Source organism: Corvus cornix, chromosome 7 (genome assembly GCF_000738735.6).
Source record: "Corvus cornix cornix isolate S_Up_H32 chromosome 7, ASM73873v5, whole genome shotgun sequence".
In the NCBI taxonomy this organism is placed as follows: Eukaryota; Metazoa; Chordata; class Aves; order Passeriformes; family Corvidae; genus Corvus; species Corvus cornix.
This window is the reverse complement of record NC_046337.1, coordinates 25,003,508-25,029,040: the sequence shown is the minus strand read 5'-3', so window position 1 is coordinate 25,029,040 and position 25,533 is coordinate 25,003,508. Positions and strand designations below refer to the sequence as shown.

At 37.6% G+C, this 25,533-nt stretch overlaps 1 protein-coding gene across 7 annotated transcripts in view; it reads right to left on the bottom strand.

Moving 5' to 3' along the window:
* Window positions 1-25,533, bottom strand: part of NBEAL1 (neurobeachin like 1) — a 75,995-nt gene that overhangs the window by 2,669 nt on the left and 47,793 nt on the right. For 4 of the 7 annotated variants that reach the window (XM_039555077.1, XM_039555076.1, XM_010406680.4 and 1 more), the window contains 27 exons: window positions 25,251-25,426; window positions 24,746-24,899; window positions 23,188-23,316; window positions 22,569-22,874; window positions 22,310-22,459; window positions 21,244-21,401; window positions 20,207-20,331; window positions 19,297-19,423; window positions 18,055-18,203; window positions 17,074-17,207; window positions 16,260-16,361; window positions 15,006-15,101; window positions 14,776-14,900; window positions 13,468-13,608; window positions 13,243-13,373; window positions 12,134-12,243; window positions 11,448-11,565; window positions 10,687-10,784; window positions 10,286-10,402; window positions 9,703-9,792; window positions 8,450-8,559; window positions 7,698-7,870; window positions 7,160-7,254; window positions 5,228-5,344; window positions 4,389-4,550; window positions 3,157-3,305; window positions 205-2,485 (listed from right to left, as the gene is read on the bottom strand). In XM_039555077.1, the coding sequence (XP_039411011.1) occupies window positions 2,212-2,485; window positions 3,157-3,305; window positions 4,389-4,550; window positions 5,228-5,344; window positions 7,160-7,254; window positions 7,698-7,870; window positions 8,450-8,559; window positions 9,703-9,792; window positions 10,286-10,402; window positions 10,687-10,784; window positions 11,448-11,565; window positions 12,134-12,243; window positions 13,243-13,373; window positions 13,468-13,608; window positions 14,776-14,900; window positions 15,006-15,101; window positions 16,260-16,361; window positions 17,074-17,207; window positions 18,055-18,203; window positions 19,297-19,423; window positions 20,207-20,331; window positions 21,244-21,401; window positions 22,310-22,459; window positions 22,569-22,874; window positions 23,188-23,316; window positions 24,746-24,899; window positions 25,251-25,426 (3,816 nt within the window). In that variant the 3' untranslated portion in view covers window positions 205-2,211. Of the gene's footprint in view, window positions 1-204; window positions 2,486-3,156; window positions 3,306-4,388; window positions 4,551-5,227; window positions 5,345-7,159; window positions 7,255-7,697; window positions 7,871-8,449; window positions 8,560-9,702; window positions 9,793-10,285; window positions 10,403-10,686; window positions 10,785-11,447; window positions 11,566-12,133; window positions 12,244-13,242; window positions 13,374-13,467; window positions 13,609-14,775; window positions 14,901-15,005; window positions 15,102-16,259; window positions 16,362-17,073; window positions 17,208-18,054; window positions 18,204-19,296; window positions 19,424-20,206; window positions 20,332-21,243; window positions 21,402-22,309; window positions 22,460-22,568; window positions 22,875-23,187; window positions 23,317-24,745; window positions 24,900-25,250; window positions 25,427-25,533 lie in introns of those variants that run through there. The other 3 variants (XM_010406681.4, XM_010406684.4, XM_010406683.4) reach the window with 2 other exon arrangements.

The window sequence follows — 25,533 nt, the reverse complement described above, 5'->3', positions numbered from 1 at the left end:
AAAAATTACACTTAGGGATGATTCTTGGGACTGACAAAAAACAAGACACAAAACACTAACCACGAGCTTCTCTAATTTTGAACAGTTAAGGGGATATTACCCACTAATGTGTTCTTATATGCTTAGCCTACTTCAAATGGCTTAGAGTATTTAGATTGCTATATTGATAGGAAGGGAAAAGAAGAGGTGAGTATCAAGCAAAAATGAACCAAATGAGAAGAAAGGACATTTTATTTTAGAGATTTCAAACAGAAATTACTAGAAGTGGGAAAAAAATAGCCAAGATGCAGGACAGTGATAGCAGAATGAAGGAAAAAGAGAAAGGTTCTCTCTGGTGTCAAATTTATAGTCTTCCAAAGATCCTGGGTGAAGTGTTCAGAGAAATGTTTAAAGCAGAAGTAATTCATACTGAGTATTCCATAAGATAAGACAGATAATAAGAAACCAGAGGCCATATTAAATCCAACATCTAGTAGGTCTGCAATCGGACAATTTGTAAGAAACTCTTAATTACCTAAGCACATGGTTGATGATTGGCCAGTAGTGATCAGCCTGGCAGCTGATTAGGTTCTGAAATTCCTTGCAGTTCAATGAACAAGATTCATGCCTTAACAAATTTGAGAGCAGTTCCTTGCAGTTACTACTACAAATGTAACATGCTTACGAGCTGTATCATCACAGCAGCAGCGTTCTAGAAAAGGCACAGTGCTGACCAGGATTAACACTGACAAGTGATAATTGCCCACACTTCTGCAACATCCAAACCAGCTAAGTAATTTTTAAAAATACAAAAACGTTTATTATACTTCATATTAGATACTGTCAATGCAGAAACACTAAAGGCCAATCTTAATACCAAGCAGCGTTTCACTTTTTGCACATTAAAGTAGGTCCGTGCTAAGGATCCAATCCTCTGTCCTAAGAATCACTATCACCACTGAAAGTTCTAGTAATTAACACATTCCTTCCATACTAAAAATAAGTCATTCAACAAATGAATACCCGTCATACACACACTTTTCAAATATATTGATTGATGTCATTATAGAAAACTAGAAAATCTGGGACATAATGTTGTTCCTTAGATGTTTGCGTTTAAAAAAAAAATTTACACGGATATTAGCTTGCATATCATCTGAACTATAAACAGAAAATCCTGGAAAAAAGGTCATTGGAAAGCCTCTATAACCACAAAAAGAATCCAGTCTTTGAAACAACACTTTCTGCATAGTTAGAAAAATAGATATGATTAAAAAGTGAAAATAAGAAAACAAAAAGCCTTCAGTCTAATGATACACACAAATTTCAGCCTACAAAAGATCTTTTCTATGGAATAGGAAGCTTAGAAATGACAGTGACTTTAAAACTGCTGTTACAACCATATGTTTAACCACATAATAATCAGCTCTTTGTCAATTCTACAATAGAAAACTGAAAGTCAGTGGAAACCTCCCCTCCACATCCAGTGCAAGCAAAATCAGACTAACATTGTGTGAAGCCTGTTTCCAATATTAAACTATGTATCTCCTAGCAAAACCATGTAAAAATACTGACAAATAAAGTTGCTCTGTTTTCACATTTAAAATATAAAATTAAATTAATACACACTTTTCTGGCATGTACTAAAGATCATGCAAAAGTGATAATCACATTTTCAAATAAATACATAGCAGCACAACAGAGATTGAGTTATAAAGATAAGCAGTTTTAAGTTAAGTCAAGTACTTTGAAAGTCATGACAAGAAGTAATTAAGCAAAAACTATGTTTTGCACAAGAAAAATTGGGCATAACTATTTGAGAAGTGGATGCTCTGTATTTGATATTGCATATGCAGGACCAACAAATTTATATTCACCATATGGAGCACAGGCACAGTGGGAACCTACAGAAGTGATTCCCTGTGCATTGCCATTAGAGACTCTTAACAGAAAGAAGTTAATGCCTTTTTCCCCAGTGTCAGTCAATCCATATTAAAAGATATCTGATAGAAACCATAAAAAAAATAAAGAAAGTAGCTTGCTCTCTTTCATTTCCAATTTTCTTCTGGAAAATTATTTCATCAAGAAGAGGCTGACAACACTATTGTTAGGACTTTGCTTATTCAGATGTGAGTGACAAAGTCTGGAAGTTAGTCCAGCTGAGCTTCCCATCTGCAATCCCTATATACCTCTGATTCTTAATGAGAACTTTCAGTAGAGCAGTCTCAAAAGTTATTTGTTTCCCACTGAAAACTGAAACTTGCTCTTAAATTTACCCTGCCATAGAGGAGACCTCTTGCTCAACTGGAAAGCAGAAATAAGTGAACTTCCCACTGTTCGGTAGAAAAAGTTCTTGATGGTGGGTTTTACCTCTGCTGGCTTGCCAACACCAACGATAATCAACTTGCCATCCTCCAAGCCAACAAGGATGTGGCTGTACTCTTTGGTGACAGAAATGCAATGGATTGGCAATCTCATGGCTAAGGGAGAGATGCTCAGACTCAGGCTGAAAGGAACAAAAACCACAGAGAGAAACTACATCATGTATTTGCTTGCACATACTGCAAAGAATCATATGCAGGTGAAATTGCTGTCCACAGGATGCACTATAAAACACAGTTTCTCAAAGATATCATCTGCAATTTCAATTATTGTAAACTCCTACAGAACAATCTAATTGTATCCCAAAATAGAGCTTCAATAACAAGAACAGGTGTGGATAGGTAAGTCAGTAAGCGGAGACATTTTCAGTGAAGAACAGTGACATCAGTCCCACAGCTGCCTAAGTGATAAACATCGATCCCATTCTGAGGAGCAATGGAGCTCTACAGAGCTAAGCAGTAAGTGGAGCTTAAAACTCAGTGCAGAAGTACACGAGGCTTGATCCTGCAGTTGCTGAACTCTCTGAGACTAATCGGCATAAGCACAGTTTGCAAAGTGACAGCTCCTCCTGTCAGTTCTAGCTGTTTATTTGGGATAAATGTCTGGGAAGAAAGAGATCTGTTACAACCTTTAATTTTATTTTTCTCCATATCTTAGTTTCACCAAAAACATTTTTTTGCGGGGAACACAGAAAAAGCAACAGCTATCGCCTACAGGACCAAGCAAAGTTCATTACACAGCCATTTCTCAATAAGCCCCCATATTTGTGTCTCAAAAAAAATGGTGGTACATTACCTGTAGAGATCCCGTATGGAAAGAAATCCCTGTAAGCTGCCCATCACAATATACTCGCCAGTTACACACAGATCTGACACTTCCTCCTTCAGAACCTCAGAACCCAGGTATTTCCCATTGACAGAATAGAGATGTAATGCATTCTTATCCTGAAGAGATCAAAAATAAATGTGTCACAGAGGACTGATAGGATAAAGAATGTAGTACTTGTATCTTTAGCTCATTAACAGGTGCTAACTGGGCAACAACACACAGACAATAATGCTGACAACACTTTCCTTGTTAAATGATACAAGAGTAGTGAGCCTATACTCAATGTGTATGGATGTAAGGTCCTGTATGGAAGTTTTTGAAGCTACCTTTTGATGTAACATTGTAATATCTTATCTACTCCATTTAATCAATTCTGAATGTCCAGGAAACATTAGGATTTAATAGATAGGTCCCTGTTTTATAAGAACTTTTGTTGAGAAAGAACAAAGCAAGACTGCACTCATCTTCAGCCTTGCTACCACCCTCCTTCCCTTCCTTCCCCTCCCAAATTCAAAAGCAGAAGGAAACAAGCATATTTCCACAGAGCTAGATCCAGATGCATTTTCTGCACAAGACAATGACTTCCTGTGGATTCCAGACACAACTAACAAAACCATCTTAAGTTCTTCCAGCCTGACATTACCTTGGATCTCTTCTCTCCCCATCTTTCTAATGTAGTTAGTATGCCTGCATCAAAAAAATTTCTTTTCCAAGAAATTTCTCATGTTTAAAGAAATCACACAGCTCTACTGTTATTAAAGCAACTACACACCTCCTCAACAGACACAACATTACAGCTGTACCTCCAATCCCGAACTAAGAAACTGTGTAGACACTGAGCATCTTGCACCCAGAACTTACTGCTCCCCTTATAAGCCTCTGTTTCTGTGCACAGTGGAACTTGTTTCCTCTAGTTTTCCAGTCAAAGGGGCTCTCCCAGGAAAATTCATTAGTGTATGCTTGAGCATCTTCCTTGTGGGTGTTTGGAGATTTTCATGAAACTCACAGGACCACAATATGCCTGTTATTTACCCTTTAACCAAATTTCACTCAAATTGGCTAGCAAAATTTAAAAAATATGGAAACTGACACTGCATGCTCAAAAAGCCTCATTACTTCAGGAAATAAGATAAAGTTAGGTACACTTATGATCAAAATCTTCAGTAACAGAAACAGAGGTTTTCCACAATCTTAAGTACCTTCAGAGTAGTCTTTCCTTCCACGCTGGTGTGGACAACTATATGGCCTTCCCAGGACACAGCCAGATTGGGAACAGTCAGCAGGAGGGAACTCTCACAAGGTGGTCGCAGAGTCCTCACGTACTGACCTTTCCGAATAGTGCGGACAATAACAGTGCCATCCTGCAGCAAACAAATTTAGGGCAGGGTATTCAGCAGGTAAGTTATCACAACACTCAGTACTTACATACAGAGGATACAGGGAATACTTTGAAAGCACTTAAATCCTTAATGGGAGATAAGGACTCCTGAGCATTAGGAACTCTGCACAAAGAAGCCTTCCCCTCAAGACCATGTACTATAGGCATATGAAAAAAACAAATGCAAGTAGGGCAAGAGGGAGGATAGGCAGCAAATCAGCCATTTCATAAGTCACATTTATGAGTACGCATTATGTGGAGTACAAAGCCAGAGTTCAGAAGCCTGCCAGTGTAGTACAGTAAGGCAGATCATGAGCAAGTGGCACAGAACCTTCAGGGTTAACAGAGCAGGGAAGAAATAGGCAAAAAACTGTTGCTATGAGAAGCTTAAAATCTCCAAGAAAGTCCACACATATTAAAGCTCATCTGTACAGAGCAACACCACATGGTAGGTGAGGCCTATGCTCTGCACAGCAGTTTGACAGTTTGATTTAAGCAGGCAGCAAAGAAGATGGCACAGATCTTCTTGATACGCAAGGCTGAAGAAAAGGATTGTGAAATAGTGACTTTTTGTATTATTCTTAATCCACTTCAAATGCCTTCTATTGCTTGAGTATGGTTGAGAAGAGGCAAAAAAGGGAAAAGTAGGAAGGTGCTTACCCTGGATCCTGACACTGCCATATCCAGTTCGGTGCTGATGCCAACACTCGAAACTTCATCAGTGTGCCCATAGAGGATCTGTAATGGCTTAGGTGCCAGGCCTACAGGTACTCCTCCCTGAGAGTAACAGAAAGTGCAATGACACATTCTCTTACAGCTGAAGGACAAACAAAAAATGGGTTGCTGGTATCTTTAGTACCAATTGTGTGAGGTGTGTATTTGACAGCGGCCAAAGCCAAAGGCATAACTCACCACTCCAATATCAATGTATTGCCTTTTATGTCAGCATCTTACTACTGAAATCACAAGAATTAATAAATATGTAGTTACTGTGTGGGTCTGAGAGACAATGTTACTTAGCTGACTCCTTCCTACCCCTGCAGGTGTCCAGGAGTCCAAGGACCTCAGTGAGCAGTCCTAACAGGAGTTGTTCACATACCCCATCCACACACTTGTTCTTTCACCTGTGTATCTGGGCTTGTCCAGTTCTTAGAGTTTACCCTGGAATCAAGCACTATCTTCACCATCAACCTTAAAGAAGCTGAAAGCTATTTTACTTAAAATAACAGCAACTCTTTCCATTTTCCAAGGAAAAGGAAGGAAATAGTACTTCTCAGTGACTACCAGTAGTATGATACTCAAAGGAAGTCCTGCAATAATGCTCATTAAAAATCACAATGGTCCCACATAACTGCAGGGTATCACAGCTTTTGTTCCAGTGAGCGTACTGTCAGCACATACAGACTTACTCTCAAACCAGCTCTAAGGGAAGAACTGTGCTTAGAGAGAAGATGCAGTAAATACTTCTACAGAGAACTATTTCTTTTCATTTCTGTGATAAAAATTTGATTGCCAACCAGGCCCTGAAAACCTGAAGCATGCAGGAATACAGAACAAGTGTCAAAATACAGAAGGTATCAGTGCAGAGAAGACAAGTAGAATGCAAATACCAGTATGCAGTCCACTGCTGCCACTTTGTCAAGACCAAGATAAAACTCCCACAAGAAACATTTACTATGCATAAAATATAATTTATATATCTATTAATAAAAAGTACATTAAAAATCATAGGAAAAAGCACTTCTAAACAAAGATCATTTCCAGAGGATGACTTAACTCACAATGAAAAGATAGACAAACTAAAAAAATCTCCCCACTTGAGACAAAAAACGACTCGTACGAGCACTAGGGTTTTACTTTTTTTGACCATGCACTGTTACTACAAAGTGCTTCTTGACAGAATTATAAATACTCCCACCATAAAGACAGCTTCCACAAAAGCCCATGCAGCTGTGCACACACCACTCTACTGCTTTAACGTGCTGACTTTAGTTCCATGGTAAGAGCAAGGTGACTTGATGAAATCTACTGTCCAAAACATGACAGCTTCCCCCAGCAATTAATCCTACTTGTATATTTCAAATGCAGAAATCAGAAATCAGCATTTAAATACATAATGATGGAAACAGCTTCACATTCTGAGAGTAAGTACACACATGGATCACACAACCACTTTCACTGTATTAAAGCATGAGACCAATACTAAAGAATTCTCAAATGCAAATGGAGGTAATAGTGCTGTCTTTGCTAACCACTACTGTAGTCATCAGTACCCCCCACAGAGAAAAGGCAGTGCTAAAATCCAACTACTAGGAATGAACAACTGCCTGGAAACATAAAATCCTCATTTCCCTACCCAGAAAGTAATCTATGAAATCTTAAAGAGAGCCTCTAAAATAATGCACTTCAGCTATATAGTAACTAACATGTATAGTATTTCAGATAAGACAATGGGAGTAAAATTACTAAGCTAATTGATTTTAGTGCACTATCTTCACTGCAAACCTGAAAGGAAATAAATAAAACGTAATAGCAAAACAGAAAACAAAAATGCATTCAGAATCTGATTCTGAGTATGCCTAAATAACCCACCTGCTGAACTATTTGCCATATCATACAGGTTGTATCTCTGGAGCCTGAAATTAAATGTATTCCACAGTGGTCTATTGCCAAGCAGGTCACAATATCTAGATAAAGAGAGAAAAACAAAATTGTCACCTGGGTAATTAAGACTAAGTTCCCACAGACCGACAGTGTGGATACAATTTGTCAACACTGTCCCCTGATTGGCAGTCAGCATTAAATACTCCACTGTGATAACGGCTGATGACATTATTACATATGAAATCATCATACAGCCAAGTGTACCCACCTGACTCATTCAGCTTTGCTACCTAAAAATAGCAGGCAAGCCTTATTTTGAAACTACATCAAAGCACCACTCCAGTGACTGAAAAGCCATGCTCAAATATTTCTGTATAATCACAATTCAAACATTCTTCTGTTCTCGTGCTGCCATTCCTTTACAACAGCTACACTTGTGTGCCCAAGCGAACTGGCTATATTTTGAGAACACCAAATAACAAGGTATGTACATTAACCCTTTCCATTTCCCAACAGGGTGACTGACCCATGTGCCTGATGTGCTGTCCCATTAGTTTGCCTTTGGTAAGGGATGTCACTCGGATGCTGTTGTCCCAGTGTCCGCCACTGAAGAGCAGCTTTGCATCATGGGACACCACAAACAACTTGGAGGTGATCTCCAGCCCTGGGGCAAAAGGACCACTCATGTTGCGCTGTGTTCTGTAGGCAAACGATGAGCAGTTAAGAGTAACCTTAGTTCAAATCCATGTATTTTGCACTTCCTTTGTCTTTGAAAATCAGTAACAAATTCCATCTATAGAAGAAGCTATAACCATGGCAAAACTCTCACTGCCACCAGTGACTGGAAGCAAGACTTCATCTTAGATCTTTTCAGCCTTTTACACAACTGGACATAATTCATGTCCCTACTAAGCACTGTAACACTAAAGACAAAAAGGAATATTCTAAAAACAAAAAACCCAAACCCACCACATATACCTATGTATTATGATAGCGTAACAAGTGTGAAGACTATCTCAGATTCCCAGATGAGTTTTTATGATCGGTAATTAGAAAAAAATTAGAAGTAGCTCTGAGAATGAAGCCTGAAACGCCACTTACATAACTCTACAAGAATGCAATTACAAACTAGAGGGAATATTACTGAACATCAGAAGATGCATTCTTAGGTGAAAACTCAGACAACGAATACAGCACGACCCACTGATTTTGAAATACTAATTACTGTATTTCATTATTTTAGATGCATTCATCTACCCCTCCTCAAAATGTGCTTACTTGGGATTTGTCACTGTTGTATCTTTGATGAATGTAAAATAGTTGGAAATATTTTTGTCATAAGGCAGCCAACCGTGAGTTCCAATAACGCAGTTCAGACTTGCTGTTACCTAAAAAAGTTTGATGAAAAAGTTGACGAAACCCAGAGGTTTCTTTTCTGCTTGCCTTGATGCTAATGGAGCTTGCACAAAATCCAGCAGAGGCTTCTTGAAAGTTTGCCACAAAGGAAAAAGCACATGCACCTCTCCCCGAACAAACAAATCAATAAAAAATCCCTCTCAGATGAGTTAATCCACATGTGGTACATAGAACCATATTAGAATAGTCTGTGTTCTACATAGGTCAGAGAAGTTGGGGTAGGAAGGATGGGAGGAGACAAAAACTAAAAATCCCAGTCAACCAACCCCTCTCAAACATTTAATTACAAGTCAGTCATTTAGTTTAAGCTGCTGCTTCTTCTCTGAATACTTATTGTTAATAGTGAACATATTAACACAGGAAGTTTAAAAAACATTGTACTACAATTGCATTTCTGAGGAAGTAACAAAGGAATCTAAATATTCAAGGTTATTTTCATCAGGTATTTATGAAAAACACAAGGAGAATTTTAGATGTGCCCAAATAACCTATGAATATACCACATTAAGCCAAGACAATAATTTTGACATGCAAAACAGGAATATTGGAATATTCTTTCCTGCAAAGCAGAGATATTATTGCACTGGAGCCAGTGTCTAGGCCATATATATACAGATGTAAATACAAAAACACTGTTCTCCTTTCATTACTTGGTATCTGCCATAGTACAAGAATGTACGTTAGTGCAAAAGTTAGTTTTAGGAACAGTGCAGGCCTTTGGAGTGTGCATGCACCACATATGGTATAGTTTAATATATGGGTTGGGCAGCAAAGATAAACAATGACACCATTAATAGCTCAATCCTGTAATTTTAAATCTGGACTGCATTGCATTAGCAAATTGGTTGCTACAGGGAAGTCGATCAAGTGGCAACTTACAATATGCCTCACTATAACTTACAGTCATGTCTCATCAGCTCTTAAATGCCATTCAACAAATCAGCCTGGCTTCTCCTTGGAAGATAAATATTTAACTTATAACTGACATTCATTATAGGTTAAAGGAACATATTTGAAGAGGAACAGTTAAGAAATGTTTCTCTACAAGCTGTATAAAAAAATACACCCATTTGACTGCTTGCAGTTTAAGAACAGTATTGACACATGCAACTCACCAAGATCTCTGGGCTTCCCTGAGAAATAAAGGAACGTGACTGATTCCTGGGAACAACGGCTTTGACAATGGGCACACCATCACTAATTCCCTAAGAGAAAGGACATGGTTTTGATCTGATTATATCCAAAAGCTAAAGCACAAATCTAGAACCTGTAAAGAGTAAGATCCAAAGCCTCTGGAATCAGTGTCAGACCTGTAGAGCACCCTAAGGCACTGGTACACACCCATGCAGTTTGTGCAGGTAAGCTTCATCACAAACACTGGAAATTAAACCCTGGCCCCCAGTCAGGGAGTTTAACTACCAAGTTCAGTGAGTCTTCAGACACTACCAGGGAGCTTTTCGGCTTTCTTGGTGCAGTGACTGATTTAATACCCAAACAACACCCACACAAGCAGCCAGCAGATTACGGGATTCAACCTCTATGAAGCCAACTAAAAAGACAGAGCTCATTTAATATACATTGCATTGTAAAATATTTTCTTTAAATAGGAAGCAAGTTTCATTTAGGTTGTGACCTTTTGTTTCAAGTACATCAGAAGTTTCAGATTAGACTTTAAACAATTTCAAGTAACACATCTACCTCTATGAAGAATGACTTCAGTTCAGTGAGGTGTTGGAAGAGATTCAGAGTAGAGGTATCACTTTTAGTTAGTCTTTGCACTACCTCTTCTGCTGACAGCCTTTGTGGATGGGGCTCCTAGGAGGCAATATTTGAAGGAGTAACAAATTAGACTAGTTTATCAATTTGTTCAATATACGAGATACTCAGAATCTTAATGGGAAAACAGTCTTACATACCTAATTTCCCTTCTTGAAGTAAATTAATTTGTTTTGAAAATGGATTTTGGTAATGTGGCAAAGATTTAATGTCGCTAAAATTATGAACCATTACCTTACAAACCACCGTTTTTTCAGAAGTCCTTGTAACTCAGTTGTATTTAACCACAAAGGTCTGGTTGAGAGGGAGCAAAAAAGCATTACCTTTAACAGCTGGCAGGGAGTTTGCCCAAAATTGTTTATCATCCCTTCTAAAGCTTTCCTTTCTTTCTCATCTGTTAAAGCATCCAAATCCACGGCCCCTGGATCACAACCAGAACAATGAAGGGGGGGGGGGGAAGAGAACACAATCCAAACAACTTATTAAGAACCAATATGGTCACCTAACATTGCAAAACTTAATTTACTTGCAGCATTATGACCCTTTACCCCAGAAAAGCCCCCAAATAATGCCTCCATTTAAAATACAGTCTGAAAACTCCACTTTGCAAGTGGAATTTTAAGTGTATCTATTAGGGCAAGAATTGCAGGCCTTTGTCCTATCAAGTGAATTTAACATACTTCATGCAAGCCAAAATTAGCACACAAAAGCCATCCAAAATTTAGCTTTGAAACTAACTGATTAATATTTGTCTCTAACATTATTTGTTTTTAAGCAATGTGCCTGAACTCTAAACCACAAGAAACCTCTTCCCACAAATGCTTTTAAGCAAGCAAATGAGAAAGTGACAAGAAATGCCAGTAACTTTTAGAAAAAAAAGACAAGAAACTGTAACAGCCCTCCTTTAAGAAAAACTATACTTCTTTTTACAATGCATTACAAGGTTTGCTGTCATGTTTCATCTATAAATCTGCTGCCTTACCATATGCTACTGAATGGTATGCTCACAAATCAAGTGTCTTCTGTCTAATAATGAAGACTCACAAGTCTGATGACAATGACAAGAGAACATACTGCTTTGTACCTTCGTAAGTACAGTAATAGAACACATTAAGCGCCTCCACTGCAGCTGGTCCCCTCTGCTTGTAGCCAAAAATCAAATCTATCCATTCATGAAGATGAGCAGAAACATACTCAGATTCCTAGAAGGAAAAAATGCTCTTGTAAGAATAAGAGAAATACTGCTCCCACCTTGAAGTTTTTACTATTTTCTGTGGAAAAGGTTCAATACCTACATTAAGAGTACCCAGAAATTAGGTATTTATCAGTGTATAGGGCAGAAGCATAAGAAAGGATAGAGGCATAAGAATATCCTCCTGTGTTATGGGCAGTAACTGCCATGTAAGAGAGAAAATCAATACAGGGATGCAAGAGATCTGCACTATTGAAATGCACCTGTGCAGGGGAAGGTAACCTGCCAGCTCCCTAACACCACAGAGAATCATCTTTAAATAGCAAGGGAAGCCTATTCACCTGGCTCTGCATTTTGTCTCTGAGGACAGCAAATGCCCAAGAGATTAAATGCTCTTCTCAGCACTTTATCAACATGCACAGAGCTTTTAACTGGAAGTTCTAATGGTACTTGTAACATCAAATGCAACCACAACTCCAGTTTGAATGTCATCCCACTTGTTTTACATTTAAGCCACGGTAACAATGTGCAGGTGCACTTTCTTCACAATTATGTCACATGTACAAACGACATCTTACCAGAGCCTTCCTGTGTTTATAGATAAAGTCTTCTGAGGAGTGGGCCCATTTAGGCAGAACAACATCATTTACCACCTCTTTTGACATTTGAAGCTGGCCTAAGTTAAAACCTGGTGAATAATTCAGAAAAGTTTAAGAGTTGCTACAAAATATTTCAAGTACCTTGATTTCTCAATAAAGATTAAAAATCATTCTTTTCTCAATGCAAGAGAAGGATATTGAAAAATTCTTAATGTAAATCTCCAATAACCCTACCACTGACATAGGAGGCTAAGTTCTGTTCTGCATGTTTAAAATTTTAAATGATAAAGGATAACAATTATCCAAAACATCTAAATGATTTTGAAGCGGAAGTCCCAACCATAAAAGTAGTATTAATCTTTTACACATCCATCTGTAAACAAATCTGCATTTGCTTTACCAGGATTAGAGTCCAAACACTTCAATAAGGTTATTCATAAGAAGGAAGCTACTTAGAGGTTTAAATGGTTGTAAAATCAACATTTTATGTTGCATTTATGAAGTTTTAAATTTACCAGCTATCATTGAAACAACTCTAAATATTTAAATGACTTGAAAGTGGAACTTGGGTGTTCCAAATTTTTCTAATTTAGAACTCTAGTACATTGTAGCAGCCCAAACATACAAGTCCATTTTCAAATTGTGCAAAAATAGAGAAACAAATCACTAAAAAATAAATGTGAATTAAAAAAATGTCTAGCAGTCTCATGTCAGAATGCAGGATGCTGTCTTTCCAATCAGCATTATAATAATTAATCTCTTTTAACTTTTGCTAAGTATTTAATCAGTGTTAACTATTACTTATTATATGGAAAGCATCTCTGATACTTTCCATTGGGTAAACAACACTATTTTTACCCATCCTAAAGCCCATAGCCTGAATTTTAAACATAATGTTTAGGCTGCTGCTTAACACAACTGGTATCTTCACTGAACAGTTTAAAGCCAGCATGATGATTAATGTCTACAATCACACCATAAAGTTCAAACAGTAAGTGTTCCTCAGCATTCACAAATGGTTGCAACAAGTCTTTTCTGAAGAATACAGACACAGTTTTCTGTGAGAATATTCTTAGCAGTCACTTTACCATTTTGATTCTCCAGGAATTCTGGAAAGTAGAAGAACTCTGGGATAAGTTCCTTGACATCATTGGGGTTGTCCATGAGTGCCTGCCAGGCAGCAGGAATAGAGTGGAACTGTCTGTCAGCACAGTCAAATCTGTGGATCAGAAAACTCAGGTTAGACTTTGATGATTCCCTCAGTAAAACGACAAGGAAGAAACAGGAAGGGGCTGCTTATTTGCTCAGCATACCTGCCACTCTGAAGCTGGATATGAAGTGTTGTGAAAGGCTCTACCCGAATGAGGTAATGCATGACACCAGCAGCATTTGAGTAATGTGTCCCATAGTGAAATTTGTCAATCATCCCAAGAGGATCCTCAAAATTCTCGTATCTGAAAAAAGAAATCTTTATAAATAAAACTGAGCATTATAGTTGACTTACATGTGGATTATGCTTATACCAGGCAAAGATTCAAAATAAATGACCACAGCATTCTATAAGAGAAAAAAAAATTGAGTTCTATCAAACACGAAGATTCCAAATCTTACTTAGAAAGTCCCTAAGAAAAAGACTGCTGAAAGATAGAAATGTACACCAGATGAACCCTTTGCAGCCTGTTACACTCTTCCCTAGGTATTTGCTATCAGCTGTCAGAAACCAGACAAAGGGCAGACAGGACTGACGACTTTATACAACAGACCAACACACCCCACATCACTAAACTGAATATTTACTATTGAAGAGACTTGTGATGGTTTCCTGCAAGATTTAAGAAATGTGTGTGACTGTCAGGATGCAGACATGCCTATTTCCTTTTCTACTGGCAAACTCACTCTACCATGCCACCATCTGGCTGATACATTCCTCAGCCTCACTAAGATAGGAAGAGAAATTCTCCTTCAACATAATTCTAGAGAACCCATTTCATTACAGCCAGGATAGAGCCTAATCATTCAAAGAAAATTCTCCATGTTCCAAGTTTTCACAAGATTTTGGAAGATACCTGACTGCAGTCTGGTATGATAGCACACTCACTACAGCAAAAAAGGAAAGATCACTACACTGCTGTGTGGGTCTGAGTACCTGTCATTTGTACCTACAGAGGACTTGCCAAAAGTCACTGAGATGTATTTTATTTTGAAGATAATAATCTAGGCTTGAAAAAAAAGAGGAAGCACAGATTTAGGATCAATGCTACCTCTCAGCACAGGCAGCTCAATTCATCAGTATGATTTCACATTCCTTATCCTGAAGCAGACATGGGACACATTACATCTTTTCAAGCTGCTGGGCCATAAAATTGTTTATGCAGCCTTTCAGTTTTTCATCTCCACAGCTGAGAAACAACTGAAAATTTACAACAGTTAGCTTTGTCCTTTCAATGCCATATAATATAGTCTGAATGCAGCAGGAACAACAGATCAACAACCTTTGCAAATGCATCTGTTATAAAACCAGCTTTAAAAACCTCACTGCCACAACTTTGTTTTTTAAATGTGTTACTAGCCTGGAGGCTCAGAAAAGACAGAGAAATATAATCAAGTGTTCAAATACATACTTCTCTTTCACAGTCTTGGCGTTCTTCTCATTTACCACACCTATGGGTTTGGACAGGTCCCTAAATACTGCAGGATTATTCAGGTCCAGTTCTTCTGAGGTGTAATCTCGTAAAATCCAGGGAAACTGAAAAAAAAAAAAAAAAGTCAAACATCAAATAGAGATTAAAAATACATATTTCAAAAGAGAAAAAACTTTGGCAAAAATTTAAAAATTAACTTTTTAAATTACCACAGGATATTGAGCAAGGTCATTGTAAGTTCGACCTGCCATGGTGTTCAGCTGAATAAGGTAGTCAAAGTTGGATATTTCTCTATTCACCCATTTCTGAAAGACAAAGAAAGATAAAATGGAATAGACTATATCAAAGATATAATTATTGCAAATTACACATCTTGTCTCTATCTATCTGCCAGAGGATAGCATTGGCAAGTGAAAAGCACAAGACCACAAAAACTGTATGCAAATCCAGATTCAATTTCTCATAATAAAGTTTATTTTCCCTTCGATTCAGTGATTGTACTATCTACATTTCATTGAAATCAGGTCCTGATTGGTTACACTACTGTTTCAAATACAGAGCAGCAGACAACCAGCACTCTTGGTAAAAAGGAAAAGAAAAATAGAAATAAGAGAAAGAAAAAGAAGGCAAGTAAACAGGTACTGATAAAAAGGAGAACAGAACTTTGAACTCCATTACAGTGCTAAGATCAAAATTTATTTATAAATTATTCTCCCATTGGTTAACAGTACAAGTAAACAATTTGTAAACTAAATTCTCTGTGCACCTTTGTTTGCTCCATTATTATATTCTAAACCAAAGACATAGCTGTGTTCAGAAGGGCTCAATATTTGTCTGTAGAGTGATGGAGAAGTGTCACGACAGATGATATTTTCTCTGTGTGAATATACAGCTTGATAGTTTTTTATTGTTATGAAACAAAGAACAGTCAAAGGATTTCCAATATCTTAATGTTATTTGTAAAGCTTCCTCCCTCAGAGAAAACAATTTTGGCATAAAGAGATGGAAGATAAAAATACATTTACTACATTTAAAAATTTATCTGTATTTATGGTAATATGGACATCTTGATGTTTTCCTTTTTTACCAATATTACTAATCCCCGCTTAATGTTCATGTGCATTTTGTTGAAAGCTCCATCATGAAAAGATAGCAGGGAAAATTATTTGCACATCCAGTGAAAGAAGTTTCAAAATGCGCACTCATGATCATAGACTTAAAACCAGAAGCAAACATGTCACATGTTTTATATTCACATTAAAATGCCTGTCAATCACATCAACAGAGGCTGGCTATACCCATCTACCTGACTGTAGACACAAACCAAACCATTCCAAAAATACGCATGTGAAAGTTCAGGGGCCAGGCTGAGGATACAGAAGTTGACAGTTGCCATCTAAACACTGGGGGACTCCTTCAAAAAGCAGAGGAATGCTTTATACCATTTAGCTGAGGTCTCATACCTGCATCAAACCTGATGCTTTGAAAAGTTCCTGTGGAGATCTGGTCCCAGAAATGTTTGGAGAACGCAGTGACAATATCCGACTATACACTTTGTTTCGTACCTGTTAGAAAACAGCACTGATAAAACAATATTCTGGAGACTGAAGCTGACAATTAAGCAACTCATCTGCTAATTAAAATGTGAAATAAATGGGACGCAGTTACATTTTCAAGTACTTCAATCTCTTGCTGTTTAAACCATTTGGACATGGCTGGATATGACATCCTTCACATCAAAACCAAACCACACAACATTTTCTAAGAGCTGTTCATAAACTGACCTGCTAGTAAGTAACTCACCCTAAGTTCTGAAATTCATCTTAGTCCCTCATAAAAAGGATCACTGATATTAACCAGAGGGGAAGAAAGTTCACGAATCCTTAACCATGGAATATCAATGATTTCCAATGTTGTAAAAAAGAAAGTCCCCTTTGATTTGTCATTAATTTGCTCAATCTTTTAAAAGATGTACAGGCTTTAAAACATTTAGATTACTACTGATGTAGTTTTAGTTAAATAATCATTCTGTATAACACAGAGAGAGAGAGAGAGGAAAAAGGAGAATCTTGTGATATCTATCTTTTCACGATTAATCAGATTCTAGATGCCAGACTGAGGTTTTCAGAGACTGCAGTCTAGTTTTCCATAATGACTATGTAAAGCAAACCTTTTGCTATTAGTGTTACAGTATTATGAAAGACACCAGACTCAAACTGATTTTAAACTTAACCTTGTGCTAATTACATAAATCCATGAAATTTAGGAAACCCATACCTCCTTATTGAAGTTGAGGAAATAGTTGGTTTGATCTGTAAGGAAGATCTCCAAAGCTGACCTCCTCAGGTTGTACCGACGCAAATGGATCTCTCGAATTTGAGATAGGTGCCATTTGAAATCAAAACCTACCCCTAGGAAGAGCACTTTGTTTATTGACTTGCAACATATATTAAAAAAACCACCTTTTTCATTTAGACACAGTGCAGTGCCAGTTCTAATCACCTCAGAGTTATTCCTAGAAAAGGAAAATCTTATATCTGACTTGATTAACCATTTTTCTAGGAAAATATTAACTTCAGATATTGTTGTGCTGAAAGAAACAAAGTAAGAAACGGCTGATGGCATGTAGAATTTGCTTTTGCTTTCCTATTAAAGACACATTATAAATGTATTCTGTTGACAAAAGGTATGAAGCAAACTAACCCCCTTTCCTTTCTTAAACAGGTGCAAACCAACCTTTATGTTTAGATTTCCCAAAGGCTGAACATCTTGGTATACTGATTTGGAAAATGTTACTACTATTTGTCCAACATTTCACTTCAGTGTTTTTATTGCCAGCTGTGTATGTTCTATTAAAGTTTCCTAAATTAATACAGATGGTTAATGCTTACATACTACTAGTTTTTAATGAATGCACGAGTAAAACATTATTTGTCAGGGAGAACAGAGAGATGCAATTTACAAAGAAAATTAAAGGTAGTAACTTTTTTTTAGTCAGCAGGTTTTTAAGTAAGTTATTTTTAAGAAATACTAAGAATAGTGAATCAATTTATCAGCTCAGAAAGTACAGTTCCAGATTCTTAACTCTGAAGGGATCAGTCAGTCACTAACCATCAAGTGCAATATTAATTTTAAATACAGAACAACAACTTGTCTCTTTACAATTATTTTGACACTTGCTTTCAAAACATAAACTCAGCCTACTAAAAGCAGAATGCTGAACTGCACTGAAAACAAAGAGACATTGATCATGCTTACCTTCCTCTTTTTCAATGCTACCATCAAAGAAATAAATGTGCTGGGTAGTGACCTCCAGCCTGCCTGGTATCACGTCAATCACGGTAATGAGCTCACAGTCTTCAGACAATATTAGCTTTTCTTTCTGACTTTCCTCATCCTTCTCATCCCTGCAAGAACACCATTAAGTGTTACAGGGTTGGGTAGATTATACTGTTGCTTAGGTCCTTGGTAAGAGTACAGTTCGGAAAAGGATCAAATTTGAATGGCACTAAAACTACAACATAAACAGTTATATAAAGCTACTTTCATCAGCAGTCTTGGGTGTTTCAGACTAGACCACAAACATCATTTCATAGCATTGCTCTTCAGTCTTGATATTTTGGTCTCAGGCACAACAGACTTGACTTCCCCTGAAGCATGAAAACATCAGGCTGCATTTCCCTTTCTTGCTTAATTGTTAGGTGCTTAAATTCTCTGGCCCAGAGCAGAGCTGAGTTCCAGTTCATGTGACTAAAGTTATCTTCAGGGTTATTTTGCTGTAGTCTTTAGCAAGCATTCAATAACCCTTAAAGCACAAGATCTATCAGTATCACTCAGAGTGCCAACTCTCTACTGGATTTCAACAACACAGACACACAGATGCATGCACAACATGACATGTCCAATTACTGAAGCAAAGTATTTGCTATCCTCCCTCAATTCCCCTTTCTCGGCTTTCTCTCTCCTGCCCTCTTTTTTTGGTTGCAGTTGCACAAGTGACAGGAAGGAAGCACAGCAGGCCTTCTCTCTGGAATGCTCTTAAACACAAGGCATTCTCCAGCACATTAATGCCAACCCCACAAGTTTTCATGCGATGCAGTTGACAGTAGAGTGAATGGCCATGGCAACTATGGACACGAGGCAGTTCCAGGCTGGTCCATGTCCTTACAGGGCAGACTGCCTCTTGAGAATTATAGCCAATGTACATGGTAGAAAAGCCTCAGCAGTTCTGTAGCTTCAGACCAACTGTGAGCAGTGAATCACTAATGCATTCTCACAAACATCTACTCTGCCTTCTTTTCCCTGGGGCTTTTCTTGTCCCAGTGGTGACAATGATAAATCCAGCAGGGACTTTGCTGATCAAAACTGCCCTGGATTGAATTGTTAAAGCCAGATAAAGCAAGAGGGAAGCTTTGTATGCTATTCCATTCCAAAGTTGTTTCTCGCTCCTTATCCCTAGCACAGAAACAAATGACAATTTTTCTATCCTGGTCTACTTACAAACTGGAACTGGCTGCTGTGTCTTCTTCTGGTAGTTCCAGAACATCATCTTCCAAGTCACTCACTTTCACCTGCTTCACCACCTCCAGAAGCAGAGACTCACTAGAGGGCTGTGTCTGGTGCACACCTATCATAAATAGACATAACAGCTCAGAACTTTTTTTGCTACAATACTTTTGGAAATCTAACCTACTAAGCGTATCTTCTACAGCTGAATGTTGGTTTTAGCCAAGAAAGTAGCAACCATACTTCTTAAATATTTTTGTGGTTAGGTAGAACACTAAAAGAAGTCCTTGAGCTACACTGAAAATTTTGACAGTAGAAAGGGGACACAACACTTAAGAAAAATTTAACTTGAATTCTGATGTGGACATGCAGATTTAATAGAAATGCACTGCATTTGCTTTTTGGTTATGTGGGTTTACAAGAGTGTTTTGGGTTTTTCTTTCTGCTTGAGCCTTGATATCCAATACACTGAACAGTTACACCCCTACCTCAGCTGTTCAGCACACTTCAGAAACAAAGCACTTCATATCTACACATTTTAATCACAAACTCTAAAAGGCTTCAAACAAATCCTGGTTACTCTGATCTTATTGCTTCTTTCTTGAAGAAATAATCTCACAAAAGAAAGTTGTGTGAGTGCTTATTTCAAAACAAAGGCGTTAACTTTTATTTATTGTGCAACAAAACCCCACATTTCAATAAACCAGGGCAAAAGAATTCTACTCAGTAGGAAGATGCTGTTTCAGGTCAAAGAACCATTCCAATATTGTAGATTTTACTATAAATGAAATAAAGAAAAATCAAGATTTCAGTATCTAGCATGTACTGCTTACTAAACACAAAGAGGAGGGTGGGTATCTTTCTTTGGTAAGAACTCCAAGTGAAATAGCAAATACAACTTTACCTAAATTATCTCTCAGGTCGCTAGCATCCTGATGAGAGTTGAAGTTGTAATTCTGCACCAGTTTTAGTCTCATACGTGAAAAATTTTCCACATTTGAAAGTTTCCAGTGAATAGGACGCTGTTTCCTAGGAAAACAAAAATATTGCAAAAACAATCTGAATAAAGACCTACAGAAATGAAGTGATTACAAAAGAGTGCATATTTAGAAAAATACTGGTCATCCACTTGTACATTGTAAAAAAAAAATATTAAAATGCAGTTTATTGCTTTTGTTTCTTTGCAGCTCTAATCATCACTCTTTATTTTGTAAACAGTATTTATTTTCACAGAATCATCAAGGTTGGAAGAGATGTTCAAGATCATCAACTCCAACTGACAACCTACAACCACCGTAATCACTCCAAAATTACTTTCTAATCTCTAATAAAAACCTTCCCTGACACAACCTGAGGCCATTTTCTCTTGCCCTGTCACTTGATACTGTACATCTCAAGCATGGTTATTGCAGTCAATTTGACCTGGTTTTAACTGATGCGTGGAAGTGGCTACCTGAAAACAGCGGCTAGACAAGAATAAGACAATAAAAGTAGGTATTTATTTGAAGGGCCTTCAAAGGTACACCCTGGACAGTCAAAAGCCTCCAAGGGGCTCCACCCCAGATGGACGATGGGTCACGGGTTTTTCACACTTTTCTAAGTTTGGTCCATTTGCATATCAGGGTTAATTCTCCAATTACAGTCTCAGGCAATGATGTAATTACCCCAAGTTTGCCCCCCATTCAAAGGCTTTAGTTTACATATTTTGGGGCCTGGGACAACAAGGTGTCCTTGAAGTGCAAACATAGAAATGGTTTGTTATGTCTAACCAGAATGAGGAAACAGTAACTAACAGACTGTATGAAGTTTCAGAGTCACATACTAAGCAAGAGGATCTGAAAAATATAAAAGCTAAAACCTAAGGCATCATAACCACATGAAACAGTCATGTGAGCAAATTCCTTTTAAGCATCATATACCATTTAGGACCTGCAGTCTCACCTTTCAGCCCAAGGCCCACGCTCAGAGAACAAGTAAAGCTGGGCTGCTCTCCACTGTCTCAGAGTGGCTGTGTGTTGACTACTAAGCTGCTTTAGCATACTGTTGTACCGCAGATTTTCCTGCCGAGCCTTTCTGCTGAATGGTTCCACAAAGTGCTCCTGAAAGACCATTGCAAATAAATCTAGCACTGAATTAACTCTGAGCGTGGAAAACAGTTTTGCAGTTTCTAAGAATTCTCATAAAACAAGAAGAAATGGAAAAGGTTTAGCAATAAAACATTCTGAAATTTTAAGGTAATACCTAGAACTAGAAGAAATAGTGACAGACTTCGATTTAAAGATGTGAAGAAACCATTATCAATGCTGAATCCACTTTAAAGCAATTTTTCATTGTCAGAAAAGTAGTCATTATTAGAAATCCTACTATAATAGGAAGGATTTTTCTTTCATTCTGGTATTCTAGAATGTGACTCTCATTGTATTTTTCCTTTAGCTACTTGAATAAAATAGACCTTCGAGTTTTGTTATCAAGAAAGCAAAGAGAAATGTAACTTCATTATGATATTTCCTGTAATTACCAGTTAGCTCTAATGCTGAAACTCAATCTGTACCTTGTATAGAAAGGTCAGTTTAGAAACAATTTTTCCACATGTTAGATAAGAACTGTTCACTGTTTTAAATGTTTTAATTGTATTGAAATAGGGTTAAAGAAAAAACCCAAACAAACAGCTCATAATGGAAAACAGGTTTTAATAATTCAAAACACAAATCAGAGTAAAAGACAACGCATCTTATGGCTGAGCATATTTCTACATTGCTGTACGAAAAGGAAGGCCTACTGTACTGAAATAACTCTGATTACACATAAGACTCTTAACAGACAGAGCAGAATTAGAAAGCATATCCTAGAAGTGCATATAGTCCCACTGCCCATAAAATCTTAAGACAATTAACCTGTTTACAGGCACTTGAACTGGATCATCCCAGAATTCACTTTCTCCGTCTTTTAGAAAGCAACTCTTGAGAGAGTTGTTTTAAGAGAACCTTGCACTCATTGAAAACCTTACCTGAAATTTAAGCTTACTTTCTCCTCTTTCCCGGTCTCGCTTGTGCATGTTCACCATAAATGCTTCATAACAATCTTTCCAATAAAGTGCCATCTGCTCATTATCATGTCTGAATGAACTCTCTTCATACTGCTTCATATTTGGAATAATCTGGTTCCACCAAAGCAAAATAAAAAGTACCACACGATTTCTGAATGGGTTCCTCTGCTTTCATTGCTGAAGGAGGGGGGAAATGATACAAAAAGAATTTACTACTTACGTATTTGTCAATATAAACTTGCCACTCATCAGATCTGCAGTATTCTTGAAAGTCCTCGAAGAAAGATGGGCTGCCATTGGTAGGAGGCAATGAAGGAAGGTGCAGGTTCATAAAGAGAAGTTCATAAATCTTGGATACCAATGTCCGAACAAGGGGAATCAAAAATGAGTAAGTTTCTGTCTTTTCTTCAATTGACCTACTCAAAATGCCTTCCAACCTCCCCAGGAGGTAGCATGCTTCAGGCTGGCTCTCAATTATTTTGGTCTGAAGGAGGGTGTTTAGTTTGGCTGCTGCCATAGCACAGACCTACAGAAACAAACAGCAAAAAATGAATGTGTTCCTCCTTGAGCACCCATCTTTTTCCTGCCACTTGTGCCTGCATAGTCCCATCCTCAAACAGAGGCCCTCTACCTCTTCCTTGTGCTCTGGAAGTGCACACTGACAGAGAGAGTAGAGTAAACCTGCAAACAGTAAGAATCAATAAAATATCTTCCCTATAGAAGGATGGGGGACTGCCACAGGTCTGCTCACTGGTATGAGCAGCTCTCCCATAAACCACAACAGTTACATCAACTGTGCCCTTAAAACTCACTACCACTTGCAGGAATTTGCAACAAACCTGTAAGTTGTCTTGTGCAATGAATCCAAGAAGCAGCTGGACTTGCACCTGTGAAAGCCTAATTGCTTCTAGGCCAGCAGAGTACCAGACTGACAGGCTATCCATGAGAGTCACTAGTTCTTCCAAGAGCTATTACAGAAACAGAAAATTTGCATAAAATTAAAATAAATAAAATAAATTGAAATAAAAGTAACAATAACTACTCTAGCTGGAGACACAATAATTTCAAAGAGCTGAGGAAGAAGCTGTGTTCATACTTCTAACTTAACCAAACACAGAAAATCATCCCAGAACACAGAAGTTAAACCAGCAATTTGAAGAAATTCCTGACGACAAAAATATACCTAGCCCAGTATGTTAAGTCAAGTATCTCTCCTGAATAAAGCCATACATATAGTATATATGCTTATTGTTTTTCCTATAAATTAACTCCAGTAAATGCCATTTCCTTAGAAAATTTAAAAAGACTTCACTCTAGGAGGGACTTCTTTCTGTCAGTATTTAGATGGCAGAAATGATACAAGCCTTGTGAAAGGTGGGTCTCCCAAGGCAAATGGCACATTTCACTACCCAGATGTGTTTGTTTAAAACTAGTACACCATGATATGTTCTCTAACAAATTACTTGAATGTAAAATCATTCTGACTGAAATATCCCGTTTAGGATATTACAGTGCGTTAAGTTCTCCCTGGGCACAGTGGAAGATAATTTATGAAAGTACTGTTATTTTCAATTCAGAGTTGGCAAGAAGCACAACTCTCATTGCTCCAAAGTTCAGCTCTCATTTCTAATTTGGTTTCCCAACAGAAGGCAAAGCTTTTAACAAGAAGAAATTTTTTTAAAACAAGCAATTTAAAACTTTAAGCTATGTTTATTTATAAACAGGCATTTTGGAGAACAGCATAGGAATTATTGTGTTAATGATTCTTGACATTATACTTTTTTTTCCAAAGAAAGTAGCCTTAAAAATATTGGAAGATTTCTAGTGAAATAGGGATGGTTTTCATATAATCTCTCTCCCCTTTTGCTTAGAAAAATTGAAAAGCAATGACAACTCAGACTAGAGGAAGCAATACCAGTGCCAGAAATTACTAAATGTTGAGATAAATTATGTGTTGGAACTCCAAGATGGGTCAAAATCCAGAAGTGACATTTCCCAACTTGCAACTGAGCGCAGAGTTTTGGCTGGTCTTTCATTCAGGACGCTCGGAGAGTCATAAATGCTGATAAACAGTGCAAAACCTGCTTAGGCTACAACTGATGCTGTTTCATTAGCTTTTACATTTTTTAAGTATTTCTCCAGTCTGAAGAGACCTGGATTCTCAGTAAAGAGTACCACTTACGTGCCTATTTAATTTGCAAAACTAACTATATTCCCTGTGATAAATATTCACATTTTATTCATGAAGGGGCACTAATCCACTCCACCATAAATCCTTACTCTGTAATATCTGCAGTTTAAAAACATATGACTAGAAGCGTGACAGCGTCCAAACTAACAACTTTCTTGTTACCATTTCAGCCCACATACAGTACTTCCATTATGCAGTTACTGTACCTTTTCTGTCCATAAATTTGAATTAATTAGTCCTTCTGCCTGCAGGAAACCTTGTACAATTAGCAAGAGCTTGAAGGCATTTTCAGCATGTGTAGGGAGAGCTTTTGAATCTCTGTTATCAGTGACTGACCATTCTAACATCTTCTCCAGCAAGCTGCATGGAAAACAAAATCCCAAAGTAAGTATTACATGTTCTAAGTGTAAGTGGCTTTTAAAAAATCCAATTAAGTATTTAATTGGATCTCTTAGTCTGCAGTTACATAACTGCCATCTTCTTGATAAGCCAGAGAGATAAAAGCGATTGAGAGACTCATGAAAACAGCGATAGTTTTAAAACCTTCTGACCACAAGACACTCTTAAATAGGTGCTGGAATATATTTCTGACAGTATGTGAAGAGACAGCAAAGAAAAGTACATCTTGTTGGGAAATACCCACCCTTCCCAGCTTCACTCATGTCCCTCAATTTTCTGTTTATCCTCAAAAGGGATGAACTGTACACTCACTTGAGTTTTATTTCATCAGAAGGCCGCAACAACTCGTTAGACATCCCCAGTTTGGTGAGAGCAGAGAACACCTGTCCTCTCTCAATCCAAGCATCATCATCAGACTTTTCAATACCTTTCCACATTATACACAGTAGGATGTCTGTAAGTAACTGTATGAGTTCATTATCACTCCCCTACAAAAGAAGTGAAATATTTAAAGCCCTTCGAGTGTAGAAAACCTTCAAAACATTGCTTATTCATCACAGCCCCTATGCTTTCATGTTTCAACGTTTGAAGCTCT